Source organism: Macrobrachium rosenbergii, chromosome 12 (assembly GCF_040412425.1).
Source record: "Macrobrachium rosenbergii isolate ZJJX-2024 chromosome 12, ASM4041242v1, whole genome shotgun sequence".
In the NCBI taxonomy this organism is placed as follows: domain Eukaryota; kingdom Metazoa; phylum Arthropoda; class Malacostraca; order Decapoda; family Palaemonidae; genus Macrobrachium; species Macrobrachium rosenbergii.
This window is the reverse complement of record NC_089752.1, coordinates 116485341-116512621: the sequence shown is the minus strand read 5'-3', so window position 1 is coordinate 116512621 and position 27281 is coordinate 116485341. Positions and strand designations below refer to the sequence as shown.

The window sequence follows — 27281 nt, the reverse complement described above, 5'->3', positions numbered from 1 at the left end:
ATTTCTCCAGCAACAGGTAGGCCGATGAATCACGTGGGTTCTCGGCACAAAAGTGATTCGTTGTCATTGCTATATTTAAATATCAGCTTGAACGCGTCTCTACATGCCGTTCAGGAGAAACGTTCCTGACTTCTTAACCCCACTGTTCATACTTCTTTTCGAAACGTGTGATAGAATGAAATATAAATGATTTACTGAATAAAACTTTCCTTCGGTTTACAGTCGAGATACATATTTTACCTTGTAGAAATCTAAACAATTCCCCAACTTTTGCTTTGTTTCTCCAGTTGGATGAACCCACCAATCAATCAATCAATCGATCAATCAATCAGTCATTCTTTCCTGGCAAGCGTAGCTTCAAATCAACTGCTCCTCGAACATCTTATCAAATTAACGAGAGTTGGTTATCTGCCAAAATATGGCTGCTGCTACAGTACACCCTCCGACACCCACCCTTCTCCCAAACGAGTGAATAAGATTCTCTCTCTCTCTCTCTTTTTCTCTATCTCTCTGGCAACTTTCAATGTTAATGGGATAGGGGAGACCGGTGCTGGCGGAGAGAGAGAGAGAGAGAGAGAGAGAGAGAGAGAGAGAGAGAGAGAGAGAGAGAGAGAGAGAGGTAGGTTGGTCTTGTTCAACCCCAACTCGAGGTTCAGTCAGACAGTCCCTCAGTTGGTGTAAGCGAGTGTAAGGCGACGGGTTCGTGCCGGGAGATACGGGGGTGTTCTGTGTTCTGGAAAGAGTTTCTTTCTTCTCTTAATTGTTCTCCTCCTTATTGCCGCCGGTTAGCCGTTGCAACAGAATCCATCACCATGAACGTGGATTGCTTTTACTGCCTCCGGTACTTTCTGATGTTCATCATCTTCCTGAATATGGTGAGTGACGTGAAGGGAGAGAACCATCGAAATCCTGAATTTCGAAGATGAGAAGGAGCGAAGACGAGCCTTAGACAAGTGTGCGTGTTTGTGTGTGTGTATGTAGGTGTATGTGTGTGTTTCTGTGTGAATGTGGTAAGTGAATAAACTACTTTAGATGCTACCGGTGGTGGCTCATCATGCGAGGAGAAACTACTGTGACAAACGTACTTTCTTGATGAAAATGGGTGGAAGCCGAATTGTAATATTTTTGTAAGCTAAGACGGTTTTCTCTGGAGGTGAAAATGCCCAGGGCACCATTTCTCTCGTCTTTTTGTGTTAACGTGTCAGCAAGTGGGTATGTCTATATATCCTTGACCCCCACGGCACTGGAGATTGGTGTCAATACTGACAAAGCCTCGTATTAGGTGGCTCTGGCCTCCACTGAAGTGCTATCTTAACAAAAGCCTTTCAGTCGCCCCCATTATCCATAAATCAGCTTGATGAAGTAATCTTCCAATAGAACTGTAGGTGTCAGCGACCGTCAGTTCTTTAGACTTTGTGCTCACGACTGGTTATAACATATCAAGCGTTTTATTTGTCGGTAAATGTCTCACAGTACACAATAAATCATAAAAACTCTCATGTTCAGGGTTTCTACTCGGTTCAGAAGCAGTCAGTCAGGAATGATTTAATTTTGAGTTCGGACTAGCACAGGTTCATCATTTGGGGAAATGATACCAATCATATAAAAAGCTTTTGTCAAGTAGGATACCAAAAGGGCTGTTGGCTGTGCCTGTCATGAGCTGTTCACCTCTCTCTCTCTCTCTCTCTCTCTCTCTCTCTCTCTCTCTCTCTCTCTCTCTCTCTCTCTCTCTCATTTGTATCAAAGGATGAAGGAAATAAATAACTATGACACACGTTCGTAACACTTTCCTAAAAGTTCTTACCCTTTTATTTCAAAGCAACATTCAGAAAAGAACACGACGGAACATTAAGAACACCAAGAACCGTTCTGTAAAGGGAATAGAGTAGAAAGTCAACCCTTGAGTCTGCTTTGGCATTGACATTAACTGAAAGGTTTTGCCCCACTGACCCTCAGTAAGTCGCCCTGTTTCGATGAAATTCAGTTCACTAGCGCACTTGGGTTCACGTCAAGTACCCTTTCTGGTCAGTTTGGTTAAATGCGAGAGTCACTTCGAAGTCCTGAAAATTTTAACTATGTAATGGTTGACATTTGGTGAGAGAGAAAAAGAAACTGCAATAAATTAAAAACAAAAGTTTCGATATGAAGTGTTTAATCCTCTCAACATTTTCTTCTAAAACTGCAAATAAAAAAATGCAGATGGGTTCTTAAGAGAAGATTTACTTAGCCTAGCGGAGAAAAACGCCCCTCAGTGGCGCGTTCGTTTGCATAATATTCACGAGCAGTAAATAATTAGATTGTATCTGAGGATATAATTATTATAAAGGCAAGAACAATTAACAGAGGCGTGACCGGTGCGCGACGGTGTTCTGCCTTCGAAGAAAGGAATGAGCGATCTCCCCTTCGTTGATATTTCACCGAGGCGTTTTCTCGCTAGTTATGCGAGCACCTTAAAGAACGAACACCAGCCTGTAAGGTTCTGTTGTATCCGTAGTCATTATGCCTCGATGATGATCTTCCTTGTACAAATAAACTCTGTACGCTCTACCTGAAGCTTCTTACTGTTTGAGTAGCTGAAGAGAACTTACCGAGGATTGTCGATGCAGGCTTTTAATTGAATTATTTTGTTTAAGTCGAGTTTCAAGATTATAAGTAAAAGTGATTTCATTAGCTCTCTCTCTCTCGCTCTCAATCTCATGATTATGAGTTATTCATCATGAATGTTTCACCACACAGAATTCGAATGAGGGTCTGGGTGCACCACGCATAGTTTGCTTACTTTAAAGGGTAGGAAGATTATCCTTGCCCGGTGTTTCAGTTTTATTGTAATACGATCTTCGGGAGGGTAAATCACTGTCGAAAATCCTCCCTGACTTCTACTGTTTAATATTGTAAGATGTATAACCAAACTCTCACTCGCTTTGCAAAACCGTCAGTTACTCCCTCCATTCACACGGCTTGTATGCGAAGTGTGTTCAGTCAATAGTGTGATGTCAACACAGGAAGTTCTGAGATAAATGCTTCGAAGTGTCACGATAAAAGTACGAGACAAAAAAAAAAAAAAGAAACATAAACCCCGCCTTTGGCGAAAGCAGGAACTTCTCCTGACTTCTCTGACCACGGGCAGAGAGAGAGAGAGAGAACTTCAGGTGACATCAGAGCTCATTATAGCCCCTGACTTCACCGTGAAATTTCAGGAAGACAACGCGGCGGACATTTTGATGTTCGCTGGCCTCTCCAGAGCGCGCGAACGAGGCGAGAGGCTGACTCGGAGCATAATGCAAACCCACGCTCAGTGCGACGACAATATTTTCTATCTTCTTCTTCTTCTTCTTCTCCAGTCGATATCAGAGCCCAGAACACAACCAACAAGGGGAAAGCAAGTGTAAGAATAACAGAGAGTTGATTTAGAGCCTTCCTCGGTGATATTCGAGTCGGTGTAAGCAGTGACGCAAATTCTATTTTGTTAAAGGTTGAAGAGGCGATGATATGCGCGTGATGGCGGTTGGATTGCAGTGTTGCTAAGAGTGGCTTCGAAGACGTGATGAAAATTATGATGATGGTAGTTATAATCATGCCTGAGAGAGAGAGAGAGAGAGAGAGAGAGAGAGAGAGAGAGAGAGAGAGCCATTGATTGCAGCAGAAGAATTCTTTGAGACCTTGTCTTACAAAGGAAGAGTGTCAGGGGTCGTTTGATACAATCCTAAAAAAAAATATTTACCATAATATTCCTATATTTTAGTAAAGTGTTAAAGCAAACTTTCAAACCTTTTACTGTCCGTTTCCGTTTCAGTGCTGAATGACCTCATAGGTCCCAGTGCTTGGCCTTGGGCCTAAATTCTATGTTCAATTCAATTCTTGGTTTAGACAACAATACGGTAATGATTATAACCTTCGTTAGCCTATAATATATTAAAGGACGTTGTCCACGTAATTCCCGATGAAAAAAAAAAAATTAAAAAATGCGCCGAATTTTCTTCGGCGCAATCGAGTTTTCTGTACAGTGCATAATGCTGAGTGAAACTTTCAGCCACGGCGCACAAGACACTCAGCCGCGGGCCATGAAACTTTCAGCTACGGCCCGGTGGTGGCCTATGTTGTTGGCACGTATAGCGGTGTCAGACTCACGATCATGGCTAACTTTAACCTTAAATAAAATACAAACTACTGAGGTTAGAGGGCTGCAATTTGGTATGTTTGATGATCGGAGGGTGGATGATCAACGTACCAAATTGCAGCCCTCTAGCCTCAGTAGTTTCTAAGATCTGACGGCTAACGAGAATACGACCCTGGAAGTATGAAGAAACGGTTGATTGAAATCAGGGGAATTTCCTTCAAGCAGCCATCGGAAGCACTAGCCGACCTAGAATCTACTTAACCTCGATCACAGGGTGTTGCATAAGAATTCCCACATTACTTGCCTCCGCAGCGGGGTAGTACCGTCAGCGCACCTCGTGTGGTGTACTGTAGGCATTACTTGAGGTTCTTTGCAGCGTCCCTTCGGCCCCTAGCTGCAACCCCTTTCATTCCTTTCACTGTACCTCCGTTCATTTTCTCTTTCTTCCATCTTACTTTCCTCAACCCTCTCCTAACAGTGCATTCATGGTGCAACTGCTTTGAGGTTTTCCTGCTGTTACGCCTTTCACACCTTTTTACTGCCAGTTTCCGTTTCAGCGCTGAATGAACTCATCATAGGCCTAAATTCTCATGACTCATAACTCACATACAGTACTTTCACTCTTGATACCACATCGTAGAAATAATATTTCATGTGGAGTTCTGCAGGACAATAGTCCCTAGATGATTTTGCAGTTGCCATGTCTCGTCTCCAGCCAACGGAACTATGAACGCTCAACACTTACTCTCTCAGAGCCACCAAGTTTTTGTGTGTGTGTGTGTGTGTGTGTGTGTGTGTGTGAAGGTTCTGCTTTTAAGTGTGTGGTTGTTTTCACTTTTCTTCCCGCCGAAGTGGCTCGATGACATTAATCAGGTCCTGTGAAAATGATGAGTGATGCTGTTCCGTGCGTGGACTTTTATCATGCGTACTGATTCCATCTCAAGAGTCGGTGATTCTGTTATGTGTGCGTTCGGCACCGTAAACTATATAGTCTGATTTTGGGGTTCTGAATGGAAACTGACTTTTGCTGAACAAAGAGCACCAGGGGTAGAACAGAATAGAATACAGAATTTAGGCCGAAGGCCAAGCGCTAGGACCCATGAGGTCATTCAAATCTGAAAGGTAAATTAAGGGTAAAAAGGTTTGAAAGGTGTAACAGGAGGAAAACATCGCAGTTGCACTGTGAATCAGTCGTTAGGAGAGGGTGGATAGCAAGAAGGAATGCATATGAACGGAGGTAAAGTAAAAGGAATGAAAATGGGTTGTAGCTATGGGCCTAAGGAAGGGAGGCTGCAAAGAACCTTAAGTAAAGCTTACAGTGCACCGCATGAGGTGCCCTGACGGCGCTAGGAATATGTCCTCATGAACTTCATTGATGCAGTTCTCTGTGTCTGCATGAGAGAGAGAGAGAGAGAGAGAGAGAGAGAGACGATTTAACTTATTCTCAAGATTAAGCTGTTTCTTACCAAGCAACCAACCAGCAACGGTTGCAGCACTGACAGCTGCCAACTTGCCTTATTTTTCTCTCCTTTTCTCCGCAATCATTCTAAAATCCTAAACGACCAACCTACGTCTTTCTGCCCAAGCCCCAGCATAAAGTAACAAGGAGAGACATTCCACCTCTCGTAAGGTGGTACCTCTCTCTCTCTCTCTCTCTCTCTCTCTCTCTCTCTCTCTCTCTCTCTCTCTCTCTCTCTCTCGCCGTCAGCCACGGTCGAGAAAAGCGAGAAGTTTTTATCGACCTTTTTCTCGATCGCAGCCTCCACATTGACGGTTTGTATGGAGACGTTGGCAGCCCTAAAAGTCAAGATAAAAAGTAAGCAGCAGACAGAGAGAACAGACAGACATGAGAAGTACATCAGCGTCTCCTTCTCTCCCTCCTCCTCCTCCTCCCCTTCCCCGGGAGGATATTTCTGACCGCCCTTTGATCTGTCTGCACAAACATAGGGGCGTTTCTCTGAACTCAAATATTTATAGAAGAGCAAAGTCTCTTGGCTCGCTCGTTAGTCAAAAGAAAGCGTCTGGGGCGCATGCGCTGCCCTGCGCTTCTGCTGCGCGCTTGTTTGTGGTCGCTGGCTTAATAACAACGGCTCGTCTTAGCCTTCATGACTGTTTTGCTTTTCGTGGTTATTCGGTAGGTAACCACGGTAACGATGCTTGTGGTCATCATTTGCAGCCACAGGGGAGAGGGTGATGTCTTATTTGTATATATATATATATATATATATATATATATATATACAGTATATATATATATATATATATATATATATATATATATATATATATATATATATATATATATATATATATATATATATATATATATACATACATATGAAATAACAAAATAATGATGAAGAAAGTCTACCGGTTAGCATGCGCTGTTGTTTACTCTTAACAGTTTAATAATAATTTACTTTTGTAAATTAAATATATATATATATATATATATATATATATATATATATATATATATATATATATATATATATATATATATATATGTGTGTGACTAACATCGCATACCTTCCGGTAAACTTTCTTTTTCATTTTCCTTTTTTTTCTCCAACGATGAAGCGTGCAGAAATAGAAAAGGAATAAAAAGCAGAGGGATGAAAGTAAATTATGACCAAGGAGAGAGAGAGAGAGAGAGAGAGAGAGAGAGAGAGAGAGAGAGAGAGAGAGATGCGTGTTGCCACGTGGATGTTTTTGTGACACTTCGGTATGCGTGTCAGGACCCTTCCTTAGATATAAGACTGCACGGCATTGAAACGACAAGTGGGAAATTTGTAGAACAACGAATGGCGGGATGGGGGAGAGAAACCAAGCGAGAAAGAAGCAAGGGAAAACGTGAAAAAAGAAGAAGAGAATGAAAGAGACTTAGAATATTGTGGATAAAGAAGGGGAAAGCCGGGAATGAAACGTAGGCTGCTTGTTAATGAATGGGGCGAATCCACAACATCACTGGGAGTAATTTTTTTCCCCCCAAGGTATTTTAGCTCAAAGCTTAGCATCATAAAACGAAGATTATCAATTAATTCTGACGAGATGATTAGAGAGAGGGAAGAAATAGATCGAAAAATAGGATTATCTTGCAACAGAAGGCTAGCTATCGCAAACAAAAGGCATCCAAACTTACTGCAACTTGCTACAGAGTGTACTAAAAACTTCAGAGAGCGTGAATGACCGATTTCTGGATGATATTTCCAGACTGAAATAGAAAATTCGTGCTTTGTATGACCTCCCGGGGAAAAGAGCTTCTTTATAATGTGTATCAGTCCGCAAGTTCTCTTCACGAACGAACTGTAGGCCTATATGAGCAGCTGAACGAAGCAGGAGTGGAGCTAACATTCCAGTAGCTGGGACGGCCATTCCAAGAACCTACGTACTTGATCTCCATTGCCATGATTTACGGGAACACGTAGGGCCTTTACCCAGGGTGAAAATCATTAAGCTACTGAAAGACATGATGAACAATCTCATGTTCATAGTCCTAGTAACAAAACAAAAGAACAGCGCTAATAGCTTAAGTTTTTTCCACATGGCACTAGTTTTAAGTATGTGATTACACACACTTTTATATACGCAGAAGTTTTTATATATTCACATATCAATCTAACTAGACACACACACAAACACATATATAGACATAAATATATATAGAAATGAGGCAATGAAACAAGAAACCAAACATTAAGTGAAAGTATTTACAGGACAGCGAGACGCACATCCACAATTGTTGAATTCCATGACATCAAGCCTTTTCCTATACGTGGACACCTGTCTGTCGAAAGACCAACCGCCCCCGTCTCCTCTGACAAACCACAAACAAGTAAACTACCATGTTATCTGTCGGTCTATCATTTGTAGCTCCTATTCCTCTCTCTCTCTTTTCTTTGAAAGTTTGTCTCCGTGTGGAAAATGGTATATATAAAGGGTCGAGAGGCACCGAGTATATGTACTTGACATTTTATTGCCAAATCCTTATCAAGAGTTTTCCATTCAAGGTAAGCAGCCTCACGCCCGGGCCACTTTCTTCCCAAGATTCAAAAAGCGGTTTTGCATGTTTTTCGAAATCTCCCAACCCGTGCGATTCGAAGGTCTGGTGACGCTGGCAGACTTGACCCCTTAAGACTAACACACATTTTAATCGTTCAAGGGTAGCGACACAAACGAGAGAGAGAGAGAGAGAGAGAGAGAGAGAGAGAGAGAGAGAGAGAGAGAGAGAGAGAGAGAGAGAGAGAGAGATATTGGATGTGTTTTTTGTTGATGAATTCCAATGCGCAGGTATGCGAGCCATTTTGTATGACCATAAGAGGGTGTTTATTTGCGCTCATGTTTGTGTGTGGGTCTCGTTTGTATTAAACTGGTCTCGTTTTCTTTTTGATGTTGGCTAGACTCTGCCTTATTCAGTGAAGGTAGTTCTGTAAAGTAATCGCTTCTAGGACGTTTCATTTATCCGTTAAACATGGTTCCTAACCGATTTGGCAAGATTTACTTTCTCAAGCTAATTGGTTATCATTAAGGAATGCGTGGAATTCGTACGACAGATTCAGTCTGTCTGGTAACTTGTTCTCGTTGTATGTAAGTTAGCACATACAGGTTCTGAACAGAAATCTCTGCTATGTGGCTTAATGTTGAAAGGATAATATGTGTGTATGTAAATATATGAAAAGTTAAAAGATTTTTCAGCTATAACTACCTTATGGTCGATGTTTTCTGTTTTTTTTTTTAAAGACTTTTCCTCCTGAAGATATCAGTGACAACAGGAATGTTTTAAATTTAGGACAGATAAGTCAAGTTAATTCTTTATAGACTAAGACAGCTGTTCCCTTAAATTCCCACTAGCTTTAAACTAAGGCAGCTGTTCCCTTAAATTCACACTAGCTGTAGACTGAGACAGCTGCTCCTTTAAATACATATTAGCATTAGACTAAGACAGCTGCTCCTTTAAATACTAATTAGCTTTAGACTAAGACAGCTGTTCCTTTGAATACACATTAGCTTTAGACTAAGACAGCTGGTCCCTTAAATTTACACTAGTTTTAGACTGAGACAGCTGTTCCTTTAAATAAACACTAGCTTTAGACTAAGACAGCTGTTTCCTTAAATTCACACTAGCTTTAAACTTAAATTCATACTAGCTTTAGACTGAGACAGCTGTTCCTTTAAATACACAGTAGCTGTAGACTAAGACAGCTGTTCCTTTAAATACACCCTAGCTTTAGACTAAGACAGCTGTTCCTTTAAATACTAATTAGCTTTCTTAGTGAAAGTATAAGAGTGCTGCAAAGATTTCAATGGGTGAATTTTTAGGTCTAGTACATCAACATGATCTAACGAAATCTCACCTTTCAAATGTTCTTTAGCACTCATAAAAGCTTACAGGAGAAGCTAAGGTGCCCCAACAGAACAGCTGGGTTTAGAAAGGAATGAATGACTTTACCTGGACTCGGGTTAAACAAAATAATGCTGCTAGCGTCCTTGACACCGAAAGAAAGAAAGACTATCGAAGAGACAATGACCTCAAAAAGGATCATGAAGACAGTTTGAAAATGTTATTTTTAATCTTAGTTATTTTTTTAAGTATATCTGTTTATCTGTCTACCCACACACACACATACGTACATGTAATTAAATAACTTTCAATTGGTTGTATTATTAGCTACATGTATCCATGTTGGTTTACACATGAATACATGCACACCTTACAAACGTAATTTTTGGCATATCTTTAATCTCTTTCCAAAGGAGTTGAATTTGTCACGATGATAACCTTCTTCTTCTTCTTCTTCTTCTTCTTCTTCTTCTTCTTCTTCTTCTTCTTCTTCTTCTTTTAACGTGCTTTTTTTTTTTTTTACCCTTCTTCTCACAGCAACAGAGCAATGCTTTAATCTGCTTCTTTCTCCCTCCAGATTTTGGGTCTGACAATGCTCACGGGCTCACTATGGGCCTACTTGCACGGCGCCCGGATGGGCAACGTGTTCGCCGACACAGAAGGCTTCAATTACGTCCTATACTTCTTGATGGCCCTTGGCGCTGTCAAGTTTCTCCTGGGATTCCTCGGCTGCTGTTCCGTCAACAAGAAGAACTCCAGGATGCTTGCTACAGTAAGTGACAGAGAGAGAGAGAAAGAGAGAGAGAGAGGGAGAGAGAGAGAGAGTAGTATGGATATTGTGAAGTGGAACGTCAGATCCAGCCATTAGACTTATGCCTTTTAATGTTAGCAATTGGTTGGGTAGTAAACGTCCTAACTTAATTTTAGTTTTATGCTTTAATTTGTACTTTCGAACTTAGTTTTTTTTTCAGACTGTCATTACTGAACATGGCAATGGTTGATTTCTTCAAATCTGTGCATTAGCTTTCTGAAGATTCGGAGGGTTCAGAAGTCTACTGAAATTAAATAATTAGGGAGCAGGAAGATTGTAAAATCTCGACTGATCATAAAATCCTACTGATGAGAAAATCTAGGAACTTTCCCTTAGGCCTTCATTATTTTAGGGTCATAGTACTATGTTGCTTAGAATGGTGAAGTCAGCTGTTGTTTGATTTTAATTACGTAATTCTTTTCCGTATGGAGGAGAAATTATTTCTCACAGATTAATGTTTTAACTGCCATAACTGGAATGCAACCCGATTGCCACAGCAATTAAGATTTATACCATATCCAGAACTGGCTTAGCGCTTAGATCTCTGTCACAGATGAAAACCTGATTTTTTCCCAACAATATCGAACACCCTGAATCTCTGATGCTGTTGATATTAGCATCAACACCCAACGAATCTTGTAGGAGACTCGGCTTCACGCAGAACAGCCGACTGGCAAAACTGCCAGCCCCATCACGAAGCAAACGATTAGAAGGGCGACGGGCCACGATTAGTAACGGGTATATAGTCAAACGATGTGAATTGCAACAAGTACCTCGAATCAGAAGAACGACCCCTGTGTAACTCTGGCACCTGCGTACTCGGTCCTTCACCACTGCACTGTTTCATGCAAGGACCTCGTGGTGTTGGTTTTAGTTTTCTGTAAGAGAAACTATTGTGCCGGCTTAGTCTGTCCGGCTGCACTTTTTCTGTCCGCCCTCGGATCTTAAAAACTACTGAGGCTACAGGGCTCCAGTCATCAAACTTACCAAATTGCACCCTCTGGCCTCAGTAGTCTACAGCGTTTCTCCAATGGATTTTGCGATCATTTAATCCGCAAGAACTTGAGATGTGGCTCTGTGGACACCAATGACAAGAGCCCACATAGATGTCCTCTGTGTGTGAGTTTCTTTTCTCTATTGGGAATTATTGACTCCTACACTTGTGCCCTGTATGTATGTAATCGAGAGAGAGAGAGAGAGAGAGAGAGAGAGAGAGAGAGAGAGAGAGAGAGAAAGTTCTTTTTACTACTGGGAATCATTGACTCCTACCCTGGTACCCTGAATGTATATAATCGAGAGAGAGAGAGAGAGAGAGAGAGAGAGAGAGAGAGAGAGAGAGACAGAGAGAGAGAGAGAGAGAGTTCTTTTTTCTACTGGGAATCATTGACTCCTACCCTGGTGTCCTGAATGTATATAATCGAGAGAGAGAGAAGAGAGAGAGAGAGAGAGAGAGAGAGAGAGAGAGAGAGTTCTTTTTTCAGTTAGGAGTCACTGACTCCTACCCTGATGCCCTGAATGTGTATAATCTCACGAGAGAGAGAGAGAGAGAGAGAGAGAGAGAGAGAGAGAGAGAGAGAGAGAGAGAGAGAGAGGACGTTTGTAATACTTGTGACATTTCGAAGTAAGGAGCTTAGCCTTACCGAATTTTCTTAACATGTATATGCATTGTGAAAGTCCATGGCCTATGAAATGTCACTCTGACTGAAGTACAGCTTCTACGTAAAGCTGGGGAAAGAGGCCGTGGAATCCCTGTTAAGAGCTGTAGAGCTTCGATGTCTAACACTAACCCACAAGTAATCTGAGGCAATCTCTAACGAAGTATGCTCTAAAAAAATGATTCGTTGTCAACACAAAACAAGTAAAAAATGCGCCGAAGTTTCTTCGGTGCAATCGAGTTGTCTGTACAGCCACTACAGCGTATAATCAAGGCCATTGAAAATAGATCTATCTTTCGATGGTCTCGATATTATGCTGTATGAGCCGCGGTCCATGAAACTTTAACTACGGCCCGGAGGTGGCCTATACTATACCGTTACCAGAAGCACGATTATGGCTAACTTTAACCTTAAATAAAATGAAAAACTATTGAGGCTAGAGGGCTGCAATTTTGTATGTTTGATGATTGGAGGGTGGATGATCAACGTACCAATTTGCAGCCCTCTAGCCTTAGTAGTTTTTAAGATCTGAGGGCGGACAGAAAAAAGTGCGGACTGAATAAAGTGCGGACGGACAGACATAGCCGGCACAATAGTTTTCTTTTACAGAAATCTAAAAAATGATAATGATAATTGTAATAGACATATAGACCCACGATAGATTTTGGATACCGAAAACGTTACATTGTACACAAGATTGAACAATGTAATAAACAGATGTATACAAGATTCGTTTCAACGAGACTCCCATTTAAAAATAACATAAAAAAAAGAAGAAGAAGAAGACAAATGTTGCTGTCTGTTGGGGCGAACCACGGTCTAGACCGTGGAGCGAACATAACAGGGAAGTGGAAAAAACCACCCCACCCAAACTGCTAAGCAAAATAAATAACCTTCAATGTAAAAGATGTCTTCAAAGAGGGGGAAATACTCAACCAACTGTGAATGGAAGCATGATTTCACCGTCTCCCGAATTATGAGAGAACGAACCGCCATGACTGAATCTAATGAAAAAGTACTCGCCAAGGACAGAGTCATGAAAAGGTGCGAAACCTCAACGGGAGATGAAAAAATGCTCCACCAAATTAGAAATTCAGGCCTAAATTTGGGGTCGTTTTTATGTCAAAAAGGAAACTTCTAAAAATAAGGAGATAACAATCTAGTCCTGTCGGCAGGAAGGAGCGCGTGCTGTCTGTTAAGAAGAGAAGTGAGTCACCCATCTAGCAAGCGAGCTGCTATTTGCCGTGAAGACAGCCAGCGGAGAAGGAATTAATTCTGTGCGTAGCGTTTTGTATGTTTAAAGAAGCTGGCTTCTGTTATTTTGTATTCTGTGCCTTCTTTTACGCACCCTGGCTGACACAGATTTTCGGTGTTTTTGAAAGTCAACACATTTCACTCGTTGGAGGACAAGGTTGCGCGTAAAAGACAGCCATCTTTATGAAGAAGAAGAATATGCAAGGTGCAACAGCTCTCTTTCTCTGTCGCATTCTTTAAAAAAAAAAAAAATGGAGAACAGAAAACGGCGGATTTCACCGCAGCTTAAGGATTATTGCGGCTAACAAAAACGCGGGTTAATAGTCTTTGATAGTCTGGGCGTAGGCGTCTCAACGGTCGTTTTCATTGCTCTGAACGTTTCTTGTTGTTTGCCTTTGGCAGATGTGAATAATTCTTATTTTTTGTTTTATGTAACGTTCGTATGACTTTCTATATTCGTGGAAATTAGCATGAACCCTACTGAAAGTTTTAGGTAGCTCTACCACCTAATAATAATAATAATAATAATAATAATAATAATAATAATAATAATAATAATAATAGAGGTTTTCTAACGGCACCAACGTTTCAAACCGTGTCTTCGGTCTATTTTTAAGGCGGGGTGGGTTCGTTCTGGTTGGAATGGGCTCATCAGTCGGTATATAATAATAATAATAATAATAATAATAATAATAATAATAATAATAATAATAATAAAATGTATGGTTTTCATTTTCATACAACAATCATTAATACAGAAATATAAAGAAAGTCAGTATTGTTTCTCATCTTACCACTTGATCAAGGATGAAGTATCTGTGCCAAAACTTTCCATCACCTCAGGGGTGCTAGTACTAAACATGGCGGAAACCCAGTGGGACGCTGTGTTTAGTACTATCCCCTGGGGATGAAAGATATCGTTTTTTAATGTAATTTGTCGACCACACAATATAGAAACAGGTGCATATAATACCTTGATCCCCGAGGGGCTAGTACTAAACACGGCGTCTCATTGAGCTTCCCCCCATGTTTAGTACTAGCACCTCGGAGGTGACGCTTAGATAACAAGCCAAAGTAGTACCATTCAGTCTTGTCTGCCCTTGACACTACTCAGTCTTTCACTTCGTTTTCAAGATGTCAAAAGAGTCATTAGCCAGAGCTGGTTCATCTTTCCAACTTCAGACCCTTGAACTTATCTTTGTCTCTTCCCATCTTTGCGTTTCTATTCTTGTTCCACTTATACTTGACTTATTTTAACAACGGCCACTCCTACAGATTTCACCCCCACGGAGTAAAATTGGTACAATAGTGTTCTTCACACATTCCTGTCCTTGGTCCCTGTGAGACTTGGGTTTCTTGGCCTCTGGAAAGCTTCTTGACACTTTTTTTTTGGTAAACTTTTTTTGCTGCTAAACTCTTCACCAACTCTATTCTGTACACACACACATATACACATGTATGTATATACTGTATGGTATAAATATATATATATATATATATATATATATATATATATACATATATGCATATATATACACATCTGTATATATATGTATATATATATATATACTGAATTGTTTTTTCTTGTACGTTTTACTAATTGTTGATTATTATTCATTATTTATACGAGACTTTAGACTTTTAAAAGTGTATTTCACGAGTATTCTTATTTCACACACATAAGCTTAAAGAAAACCACAAAAAGATCGCCATTTCATGCGGGAAATTTATGTAATATGTATATAATGAAATCATATGGTACCGCCCATTACATAATGTTGACATTAAAACCTACTACTACTCTTTATGCAATAAAATACAGAATGACATTCTGTTTTGAAACCAAATTAAATCATTACCAGTCATGATGAGAATAAAGACATGTTTAATTGTAAAGTTAGCCTGAGAATAAAAAATATAAATTGAGTGTTTTTTTTAAATCTTCCGTTTATGTGTCAATGTAAATAGGCTATGGACACACATTAACAGACAACTATATACTGTATAAATGCATGGGTACCTACAGTATATATATATATATATATATATTTTATATATATATATATATATATATATATATATATATATATATATATATATATATATATATATATATAAAGCAATATAAAGAACATTGTAAGTGACAGTCGCATTATCTCATTTCTAAAACCAGCTGCGTATGACAGCGACTTTATGCTAGTCCTATACCAAGCATTCTCTAGACCTTGGTACTAACCCCCGCCATTCCATCCGCAGTTCTTCGCCCTGATGCTGACCGTGTTTCTGGGTCAAATTGCTGCCGGCGTCTGGCTCTACATCGACGAGGACCAGGTCACGGATCGTGCAAAGGACTCATTAGCCGAATTCATTGAGAACGACTATGGGACGCCGGAGTTTGCGCGCAAGACCACTGCCCTGGATTTCATGCAGTTGAAGGTAAGGGGAACAAACGACTCCAGATTTCACGCAATGGAAGGTGAGGAAAGTAGAAGACTCCATTCAGGTAGAAGTGACACATCTTCGGCGTGATTCTGGGATAAATTTACGTACAAATACCCATGCATGCATTATGTTAGGAAGATGAGACGTTCAGAACCAGTTTCCACTGGACTGAACCTGTAGTCACTTGCGCCATCTTGCAGAATCCGAAGGTTCGTTAGTTTTACATAGCAATAATCTGCTAAAATATCGTTCAATTCATCTAGATGTTTCCATGGAATAATAGCTAATAGCTAGGGGAGAGAGAGAGAGAGAGAGAGAGAGAGAGAGAGAGAGAGAGAGAGAGAGAGAGAGAGAGAGAGAGAGAGAGTCACCAGGAATGTCCGTAAGCGGGTACATGTATTCGCCCCAAGGCCTCGGGAAAAACCAGATAGCCAAGGTCTCCATGAGATGCAACTGGAATCTTCTTCTTGGGTCGACTCCTTCAATCAGAACTGGATCTTTCCAGGACTTCGGCCACTTTGGTTGTGTCTAGTAATATGACTGGCAGTTGGGGAGAATGTCAATCATTTATGCTGCAACTTTCTCTCTCTCTCTCTCTCTCTCTCTCTCTCTCTCTCTCTCTCTCTCTTTGAACTATTGCAGTGTAGGGATTACTCGTTAATGCCTACTTGTTGTTAAAACCTATATATATCTAATTTTAATAGGTCTAACAGTAATTTTTAGCTACGTTAATTTTTTTCACCTTTTAGACGTATAAATGATTTGATTTCCACTTGAAATACATTTTCATAACAGAAATGTAATTTGCTACAATACACAACTTAATCACTTTAAAACTTTATTCCTGCGTGCACATTTCCACACATAAACTCTCTCTCTCTCTCTCTCTCTCTCTCTCTCTCTCTCTCTCTCTCTCTCTCTCTCTCTCACACACACACACACACATATATATGTGTGTGTGAACTTGAAAATGTAGAATAAACTACGAAAGTGCTTGTTCAAAGACCCGGTTTTCACTCACCTTCCCACGTAGACTTGGTTATATATATATATATATATATATATATATATATATATATATATATATATATATATATATATATATATATATATATATATATATATATATATTGTGTGTGTGTGTTTAGGTGGGTAAGTGTATGTATAAATGTGTATATATATGTCTCAATACAATGATTTCTGCCACATTCATACGTTACCTGTTGAATCGTGGATGAAAATCAGAGTAGAACACGTCCACAACAAAGGCCAGTTCATGCATCCACGGAAGGTTCCTCATTCACGCTTATCTCGTTGGCATTCTCGCACTACTTGTAATATGAATACCGTTCTTTTTCAGTACCTCTTTCTGTGTGTGCGTTTGTGTGTGTGTGTGTGTGTGTGGAAATAGAATTTAGAATAGGTTGGTTCTTGACAAAGTCGATTCCTTTCCCGCCGAAAGTTCCAACATCGCCTCCTTGCGCAAGCAGGTGTTCATTTCGTACTCTCCCTACGTGCAAAGAGAAGCATGAGAATGCAGGATGCGATGAAATTGATTCCATCATCTCCTATTACCTTAAAACCCGCATCGGGGCTTAAGGACGCTGCTGATATCTGTTCCTATGTGCGTTGGATCTGCGGTTCTTGCACCGACTGGTTTTTCGTGTGGGTCTAGACCGATATCAAGAGAGCGCAGTCCATTCTAGAGTTTATTTTGGGACGAGATAACTGTATATTTTCTTAGAGAGCTCATTTGCATGGAAAATGTAGGAGAAAAACAAAGGAACATAGTACAGGCTCTTTTCTAATATCATCTGGCTCAAAATGTTGGTGTATTTTTGTCTGCGCTGGGTCCCACTTAATGATAGTTTGCTTACATACAGAGTCTACTGTTCTCTCTCAGTGTAAACAGTCATTCTCACGTCCGGTTAAAGCCCTGCCAAAATGGCAAGCTAATTATTCCGTCTATGGTTCCTCTGGAACTGAAAGGAAAAGGAACTTGGAGATGGAAAAGTATGGAAGTCTAAAACATCGCGGGAATATGATACATATCTCAGTACTAGCGAATGAAAATGCACGTTGCCGGGCGCTCAGAACAGGTTTGGCTAGATTGCTGGTCTGCGCATACCAAATATTGTATACACATTTAGAAGCTGGGCCATAGTCGATGATATTTCCTCGTGCGCTAAAACAAAACCCTCAGTGCAGAATTTAATTGTACGTCAGTATTTAATATGAGATAGTATCTAATGGGATAAACATTACTACAGCCATGTTTTCTTAGGGCTACAGCACGGCACTACATACACACATTACTACAAAATCATCAGCTGACGATAGTTAGAGTCAATGGTATCTCGGGTACCTTTAAGTGGTAGCAGTTTTTTTAACCATAGCTATGAGTCCTAAGGTATCAGTTTTCTTCAATAGACCTTTTGCTAATAAAAATCTTAGAAAACCCTTCTAGGCTGCAATTATCACGCCTTAAGGCACTAAGATTTCCTAATTGGTAACATGGTTACAGTAAAGCTGAATTAACTCTCAGGATAGCATTCCACAAACATTTACCATCTCCTGTCGTTTCTCAAAAAGGGTCGTGTGGATTTACTTTCAATATAGACACACAAATCATGCAATTTCTCCATAAATAGCTTCCAAGGAAAATAGCCACTAGGTTCCCTCAACATGCTACAGTTCTAATCTAACTTGAAAGTACATCAAAGAAATGAAGAAAATATTGGACTCTCTTGAATAAATAATAAGTATATGCTGTTCAATTTGCATTTAGAAGCCATGGAATCCCAGATGGGCCTGTTTCCGGCTGAGCTCTTCAGAGAGAATGTGAATCAGTGTGACATAATTGTTCCTCACCAGCCACTTAAACAGAGATATCTATTTCGCCATGTTTGCCATGTCTAGCGTGCTCTCTCTTGAGGATAACTGGATGTTTTACTATCTTCAAGTGACAATATGTATAACGAGGCTCAGTAAACATCTAGTATGTACATTAGCTTACTTTTGCCAGTTAAAGAAAGCAAAGATCTGTGTTGGTGCAGAGAAGGGCACCAGACATCAAGGATTCTGTTATGCCAATATTTACCCTTCCTCTGACAACATTTGCTAATTTGGTCAATGGTGCTCACTTTTCTTTCATTTGGTATATTTAATTTTCAGTCCACATTTTTTGCCAGATGGGTTTCATCCACGATGCTTAATTTTAAAATATCACCGACGGAGGCTGACTGGACTCTCAGTGTGTTCTCTTACCTGAAGGAATATCTTACAAACCTCATACTGCTGTGAAATGCAATTCTGTTTTACTGAACCTGTGGTACTGTTGCCTAGTTTATGACTGGAGCCAACGCACTTTCTGCATTATGAATAAGGTTATTTATTATAGTTAGGTGGAGAATTTTTTAATCTACTTATTCTGAAGTTCTGTGACTGATTCACCGTCCTGGCTGTCCTGTACCCTTTTAGTAGGTTCTTCTCAAGAAAAAACCTAGTCAATTATTGACAGTAGGAAGGGAAGTGTAAAGAACTGTCTTCCAGGGTGTATAGCCTTTAACAATTTTCATTCCTGCAACACGCCAGTTAGAAAGTAAGAAGTACACATAAATGAAATGTTAATAGGCTGAAAATGAAGTGGTGACTTCTTTACACTTTGTTAACTGAGTTTTACTTGATCACTAGCACATATATACTGGTTATTCATGCCTACATCATATTTTATGTTTGATTACATTTCAAAACCGAGTCATTAAACTCATATGCTACTCTTTTCATAAGCACTTTAGGAATTCCGTAATCACTACGACTTCTGCCCAAACAGTTGATGTCCATAGTTCACTAGATGCTAACTGTGCTGCTTTTAATAATCACAGGACGTTCGAAGACGCTCTTTTAAAACATGAATGTCATTCCAGTTCAAGTGCTGTGGATCGAACGGTCCCTACGACTGGCAGATTTCAGCTTTCAACGGAGGGAACGGGACTCTTGGTGGCGCAGAGTACCTCGTGCCAGCGTCTTGTTGCATCAGTAATGAAACCGACGTCTGCGAAGTGGCTCGCCGCGTCTCTTCTGTCATTCTTGAAGGCTCTGTCTACCAAGAGGTGAGTGGTCGTTCAAGGAAGATAAAATGGGTTTTGAGAACAGTAAGATAACAGAGTAAAGGTAGATAAATATCACTAAATCTAGATGCCGAAGAATCCTCAGCTAGGGACTTGTTCGATAGTCCTATCAATTCACTAGCGGACACTTTGAGAATTGTAGATGATTTTTTAATTAATTTCTTTTACCCATTATATATCTTAGTCTGGCAATATGTTAAGTGAGGAAAACACTCGCTTGAACTATAATACAGCTATCTTACAGTAGTCTTATTGCTAAATACATTTAGTTACTGGTATTTGTGGTTTCTGAAATGCCAGAATCCCTTAGTTTGCATAAAACTGGATAAGAATCTAAGTGACCTTAAGCAGTTCTAGCGAAAATGCAATGCATTACTACCCTAATACTATTCTTCTTGCATTTTAATACTATTTTTATCTATTAATCTATTTATTAATTTATTTTATTCTCTTTTTTGATAAGTGGTATTTCTTCTTTCTGCATTTCACTTTACTTTCTCTTAATGTTTCCCAATGAACACCATATTCTTTGGAGGCTTGAATTTCAAGTCAGTGGCCCCTTTGGTGGGCTTGTTCCATATGAATAGGTTTCATCTACTGTATATAATAATAATAATAATAATAATAATAATAATAATAATAATAATAATAATAATAATAATAATAATATTGATTTCAGGGTTGTGTCCAAATGCTCCTGCAACAGATATTCGACTACGGAGCCATCATATGGGGTGTCATCGGAGGCGTCATCTTGATTGAGCTCTTCGTGATGACGAGTACCATCATACTCTGCAGGAGCAAGAACGTACGGTACAAACTCTAAACAAACAACAAACGAGGAAAAAAAACAAAACAAAAACTCCAACGAATTCACTCGAGAGTGTGAGACAATGCTGGAAGGAACCTCTGTATAAGCCATAATGCATTTAAAGGTCGAAGATTTTGTCAATCGTAATTTTTTTTTTTGGATAGAAGAGGAGAGAGATTTTTTTTTTTTATATTGTGAACCTTGTTTTTATTGCTTTTGTTAGTTTTTCGCAGGCATGGAAAATTTCAGAAATGCGTTGTATCTGTTCGAAATATTTATTAGGAAGCCGATTAAAGAATAGGCTAAAATTCTTAGTAGCCTAAGTTTTAAGTTATAGAGAAGAAGAATGGACGTTTTTCGCTCAGCCGCGCAACAGTCATGAATCAGATGCTTTAGGCAAAATATATGAACGCCTTGGTAAAGGAAACCTGTTTACCAGCTCTGTACAACTGTGGAAGAATGCTACAAAGCAGTCCCGATAATTCTAGGACTACGTAAGCGCTGAATATAATCCCTCGGATTCCAGTGCTTGGCTTCAAGCCTACCATTCTAGGCCTACTTAAGCGCTGAATATAATCCCTCGGATTCCAGTGCTTGGCTTCAAGCCTACCATTCTAGAGCGCTGAATGTAATCCCTCGGATTCCAGTGCTTGGCTTCAAGCCTACCATTCTAGGCCTACGTAAGCGCTGAATATAATCCCTCGGATTCCAGTGCTTGGCTTCAAGCCTACCATTCTAGGCCTACGTAAGCGCTGAATATAATCCCTCGGATTCCAGTGCTTGGCTTCAAGCCTACCATTCTAGGCCTACTTAAGCGCTGAATATAATCCTCGATTCCAGTGCTTGGCTTCAAGCCTACCATTCTAGAGCGCTGAATATAATCCCTCGGATTTCAGTGCTTGGCTTCAAGCCTACCATTCTAGGCCTACGTAAGCGCTGAATATAATCCCTCGGATTCCAGTGCTTGGCTTCAAGCCTACCATTCTAGGCCTACTTAAGCGCTGAATATAATCCCTCGGATTCCAGTGCTTGGCTTCAAGCCTACCATTCTAGGCCTACGTAAGCGCTGAATATAATCCCTCGGATTTCAGTGCTTGGCTTCAAGCCTACCATTCTAGGCCCACGTGGCGCTGAATATAATCCCTCGGATTCCAGTGCTTGGCTTCAAGCCTACCATTCTAGGCCTACGTTGGCGCTGAATATAATCCCTCGGATTCCAGTGCTTGGCTTCAAGCCTACCATTCTAGAGCGCTGAATGTGATCCCTCGGATTCCAGTGCTTGGCTTCAAGCGTAAATTTCATATTCCATTCTAGGCCTACGTAATGGATGAAGGCTGTCTATAGCTGTTATCACAGTCAAGTGTAGATAGATGTTCATAGTTCTCATTTAGTCTCATTTTTATACTGATGTAGAGTGGATGATGTTTTTTGGAATGTATATTTTGTATATATGTGGTAGATTGCCGGGTTCTAACATAGGCTACAGATAACATAATTTTCTTGTTTAGTGTTATGTCAGCATAACGTAAGACAAAGATAAGTGTTTCATGTGATTGTTACCAGCGTCTCAGATGACCTGGTTATTTATTCATTCGCTTAAATTGACTTCATGTGTTAAAGAATTTACATAAATACAAGATTGTTTAATGCGTTTTCGCAAGGTGTTATCCTAATCAGTTTTTTGTAAATAGCCTTATAGCCAACCGTCACTCTTAAGTTATGATAATTAGTACCATATCACTCATTAAGTTTTAACAAATAATGTCATAAGCATTTACAATTACTTGAGATGTTTTTTTTTCTTCTCCCGACAAATGCAGCTATGTGTCTACCCTTATATTTTTCTACGGTCGAGAAACAGTACTAAATGATCATGTAGTAACTGAATTTTAGACACAATACTATCTCTTAGTTTTAAATGTTTCTCCATTTTTATTCTATTGTTGTTGTATAACAGTTTATAAGCTCTAGTTTTTACACATTTCTCCCTTTTTATTCTGTAATTGTTGTATAACAATTTAGGTTAGGTTTTACTCCAACGAGAGTTCCGAGTAGCGCCAGTTGCCATGACCTGTCTAAAATACTCTCTCTGGCGTCAGCTCCGGAACTCTGCGAATCGTATTTACTCCTAAAAGTGTCTGAGGATATTGAGTCAGCTTCAGGCTCTGCAGACAAGAGTTTTTTTTAAGTGAATCTGTTTTTTCCCTTTGTATTTATTACAGATGAAATAAAAGCATCGATTATGTATGAATGTGTGAATCTCCTGAGTCTACGAGACGGTGTATACTGTGAATGTTGGAGCAACGTTAAACTTGCGCAGAGAATGGTGCTCTCCTAGTCCAATTCTCTCCTTGTATTTTGATCATTTATGTGTTTTATCAGTTATTTATTTGTTAATTTATCTGTTTTTTCTAATTACTGATCCCCTATTTCTGTATTTCCCATTATTCTGTTGCTTCTTTCAAATGAACACCATAATATTCTTAGGAAGCTTGAATTTCAAGTCAGTGGCCCCTTATTGTGGGCTTGTTCCATATGGGCAAGGTTCTTCTTCAAAATAATAATAATAATAATAATAATAATAATAATAATAATAATAATAATAATAATATTAATAATCATAATAATAATATTAATAATAATAATCAATGGCAGTACATAGTCCCCAACTCTCACCAATTTTACCAATTTTCTTTTGAGTAAGACTTTATTATTATTATTATTATTATTATTATTATTATTATTATTATTATTATTATTATTATTATTATTATTATTATTATTAAGATGAGCTAAGAAGACGAGATGTTTATAAAGGAGAAAACTGTTCCTGTTTCTTCAGAAGGTTTGGCCGATAGTTTTGCCAGATATTCCAGAAAAGTATACTGCTAAAAACGTCCACTCTGTAACAGACTTCTCTTCGTTCGTAGATACACTAAACCTTTCTTGATCTACCATTGAAGTACTGGACATGCATGGGATAAGGAGTAGGAAAACAGCCTCCGGCTATCAGCTGAGGAGTTGTGAATGCCACTGGCATGATTATGCTTTCAAAATGCCAAGTCATTATGATGTACAGACCCCTGCCTATTCGCGGTTCTGGATTTGCGGCTTCATCTATTCGCGGATTTCTCTGCGGAGCATATATACACATTATCCGTGGAAAATTCGCCTATTCGCGGTATTTTTCATAGAGAAATATTCACAAATTACTGTGTTTTCATATAATTTTCGTGATAAAATGCGCTTTTTGTGATAAAACTATTCGAATATTGAGGTATAAGCATTTTTAGAAGGATTTTTGGTGTTTTGAACTATCAAAATAGCCAGTTATAAGCATTTTTAAAGGGGTTTTAAGTATTCGCGAATTTGAGCTATTCGCCGGGGGGCGTGTAGTGGTACGCATACCCCGAGAATACCGGGTGCCGACTGTATGCATTTAGATTATTACGACCCCAATATTGACAGCTCAGTATTTTACCACTTGGAGAAAATATGCTAGGGCTAACTTCTGGTCTCTAAACCAACATTTGATCTGCTTTAGTTTTAATGCTGTGAGCCTGGACTGGCTTATCTCAGTGTTACCAATTTGAGTAACAGATCTTTTCTGGAATTCTTCTAATCTTATGTTATTTCAAGCTGATTAGGATACTGCACTAACCCCAGTTCCAACAGATATTTGTGTCATATTATGAACTGGTTGTTGACAGCTTAATCATTGTATTTCCCGTGCCACAATTAAATAAATTACCTGGCTGAAATCTGACCAATTGATGTTCTATTCACATCAGACGGCAAGAATAATTTTCATCTTTTATGGAGCAAGAATCCTCCATCTGAGGCGTACATTCCCTTCAGTTCGTTACGTGTAATCACTTTACTTTTGGGTAAAGTAGGTTTCCACCTGAACAGAACAGTGCTTGTTTCCTTGTTTCATTGACTTCCAATAGCCTTACTGGTTACAGAGGTATTGACTGCTAAGTCATTATATCTGCAGACTTGCTTCTTGGGGTCCATTCTGCATATAGGAAGTAATCAGATCACTATTCTGTCCTTTCAGACCAGCTAGTTAAGGTTAAGACTACCTTGAGCTTGGAGATCATTTATTTGTCTCCAGAGCATTTCTGAGTGACTGGCAGCAGAGAATTGATGGTGTTTTCTGTGAGCATAGGCTTTACAGTTTGGTGCTTCAAACGGTAGTGTTCAGGAACATTCTTTGTTTACTTTGAACGTAAGATAATTGTATGTAGATAATGCAGCCTTTGCTACAGTTACTTGTACTGTGACTGTTAACCTGAACAAAAATCTAAAGCAGAACAGAAAATGACGTATCTTAGCTAGTGAGGTCTGAGATTGAGATAGACCAAGGCTTTACTTGCTAGCTGATATTGTATAATTCCAACTTAGGGGTTCACTTTACACTAACAAACCCCTTGTTTTATGGTAATATTTGACAACATTTGGTGGCAATTTCTGCTTAGCAATTTCTACTTAGCTGGTGTTACCTGAAAGCCAAGTTTCCTTCTTCATGGTTCCTGTATCTGTAGTAGATGCCTTTGGCTCCAGTCCTCTGGTTCCACCAGTGCTGGAATATCTTCCGTTCTCCTAGATGTCAACAATATGCTGCGACCGGCTACTGTGCTGTCTAGCCCTGAAGATTTCCTGATTTATCATCTTCCCAAAGTTTGATTTCTATAAGGAACTGTTAAATGAGTTAGCAGAAACATTGTGGTGAAGCTTCATGACTTTTCACACCAAGGTCTGTTTTCTTGTCTTAACTGTAAGTGACTGGAGCAGGCTTACTGGAAGTGTTGGAGGTAGTGGTCTACATCCTTTCAAGAGCAGCTGAAATGTCTACCTTACAGTGTCTCTCTTGTTTGCCTTAATCTGTCAGATATTTTACTTTCTAATCTGATACTTGTCCAGATATGCATCAGTTTATGTTCTCTTTACTGATAATTTTCATCTGCGTTTCACTATAATTCAGCTCTCTTGGATCTGTCTGTCTCATGTATCACTCTGTTCTATTGAATCTTTCTTACAATGTAAGGGATAGTTTTAGCTTGCTCAGTAACTGTGCGTGCACAGTAAAAACTACTACTCTTTATATTTCTACTACTATTACTACTACTACTACTAATAATAATAACTGGTCCACTGCAACATTTGACAAAACTGATATTTCATTTGCCTGAGATCTCATAAAATGGTGCCTTCTACACTTTCAGCCTCAAGTTTGTGCCGTCAGTTTTGCTCTGCAGTGCTGAGGCGGTTTTAAACTTGAAATGTGACCTCTATTCATGTCCCAAATGGCGGAAGACATGTTCGAGTTGCATGGAACATTTGTTCCCAGACATAATAAGCCAATGAACGGTTTCCATCTTGAGATTGGTCTAAAGGAAGTGCAATACACATCCCAAGTTTTACGAGTTCTCGCTGCTTTTCGTATCAAATAACCCCAATTTTGTTAATATAGTGTTATCTGTAAGCATCGCACTTATTTAACTTACAAACATCAGCTATACATCGTAAGTGTTATGTCACGAGAGTGGTACACCTGTTTAGTCCTAAGGCCATTAGTCTCATTTCACATGCCTGTTGGTACATCTGCCTTTACTGGAACTCTTGACCTCCTGGCCAAAGAATGACAACCATTTAGGCTTATTCAAAATCAGGCAGATTGTGATGCAGGCTGACAGGGTATTATTATTATTCGGCGGATGAAACCTATTCATATGGAACAAGCCCACCAAAGGGGCCATTACTTGAAATTCAAGCTTCCAAAGAATATTATGGTGTTCATTTGGAAGAAGAGGAAGTAAAGGGAAATGCAGAAAGAAGAGATCCCACTTATTAAAAAAGAAAAATAAATTAATAATTCTTTCATGCAGAATCAATAGTTTAAGAGAGTGTTTCTTTTAAATAGGTTAGAAGAACATATTACTCCCTCCTGGCAAAGAAGTTAACACTTCAGGGGAGAACTGTTACCCTTATCGACTTGGAAGTTTGGGAATATAAGACCAGGAACAGGAACTACCAGTGCACTTGAATTATGACAGACTATTCTCAGAAGGCAAGGGGACCAGTTCCTTTACAGGCAAGTGTCTGTTGTGTTGACAATTGAATTATTAGACCAAGAACTTATATTTCCTGATGCAGCTGGGTATGGATTGTATCGTAAGTGGGAAGGATGTTTTATTCAATGCATTTAGCGCTCTCTACAGTATATGTGACACAATGGCACTAAAACTTGTAAAAAATGGCTCACTTCTGAAAATACAGAGTGGCTGAAAGATCAGGGGTTTCTGGACAATAGTTCTTAGGGAAATCTTTTTCGTATACCATTGTTATTTTGGCTTGAATATCAGAGTCATGTCAATTGAATAAGGAGAATGAAAGGTACAGATCAGAAAAAGATGGAAAATGTTTGGTAGCCTCAAATGAGAATTAAACTGGTCCTTCTTAAGACCTCGCATAGGCCTATTTGGCGTCTAGAGGGATCGGGTCTTTTGCTGCGAAAAATAATGAATTCAATGTCCAAGTGAGGATTTTAATGTTATAAGAGTGTGACGTAAGAAATCACAAAATCTAAAGGCATACATAAATCAGTCTATGATTATTGTTATAAAAAAAAACAGAAAATTAAAAGAATTAATTACCTTTTTTTCACTGTATCATGTTGGGTTTCTGATTATGGAATGCGAGAAATATCTCTGGATT

At 39.3% G+C, this 27281-nt stretch overlaps 1 protein-coding gene across 2 annotated transcripts; it reads left to right on the top strand.

Annotated features, from left to right (window-relative positions):
* Positions 1-653: 653 nt before the first annotated feature.
* LOC136843938 (tetraspanin-11-like) lies at positions 654-22806 on the top strand. Of its 2 annotated transcripts, XR_010854744.1 has the most exons (6): positions 654-875; positions 10036-10230; positions 15435-15614; positions 19547-19732; positions 20430-21365; positions 21429-22806. XR_010854744.1 is itself a non-coding variant. In XM_067112922.1 (5 exons), exons 1-5 carry the CDS (start codon positions 813-815, stop codon positions 20574-20576), a joined length of 771 nt encoding a protein of 256 aa, XP_066969023.1. In that variant the 5' UTR covers positions 654-812; the 3' UTR covers positions 20577-22806. The 2 variants fall into 2 exon arrangements, 1 of the variants encoding a protein (XP_066969023.1); XM_067112922.1 differs by having other exon boundaries at positions 20430-22806.
* Positions 22807-27281: the final 4475 nt, after the last annotated feature.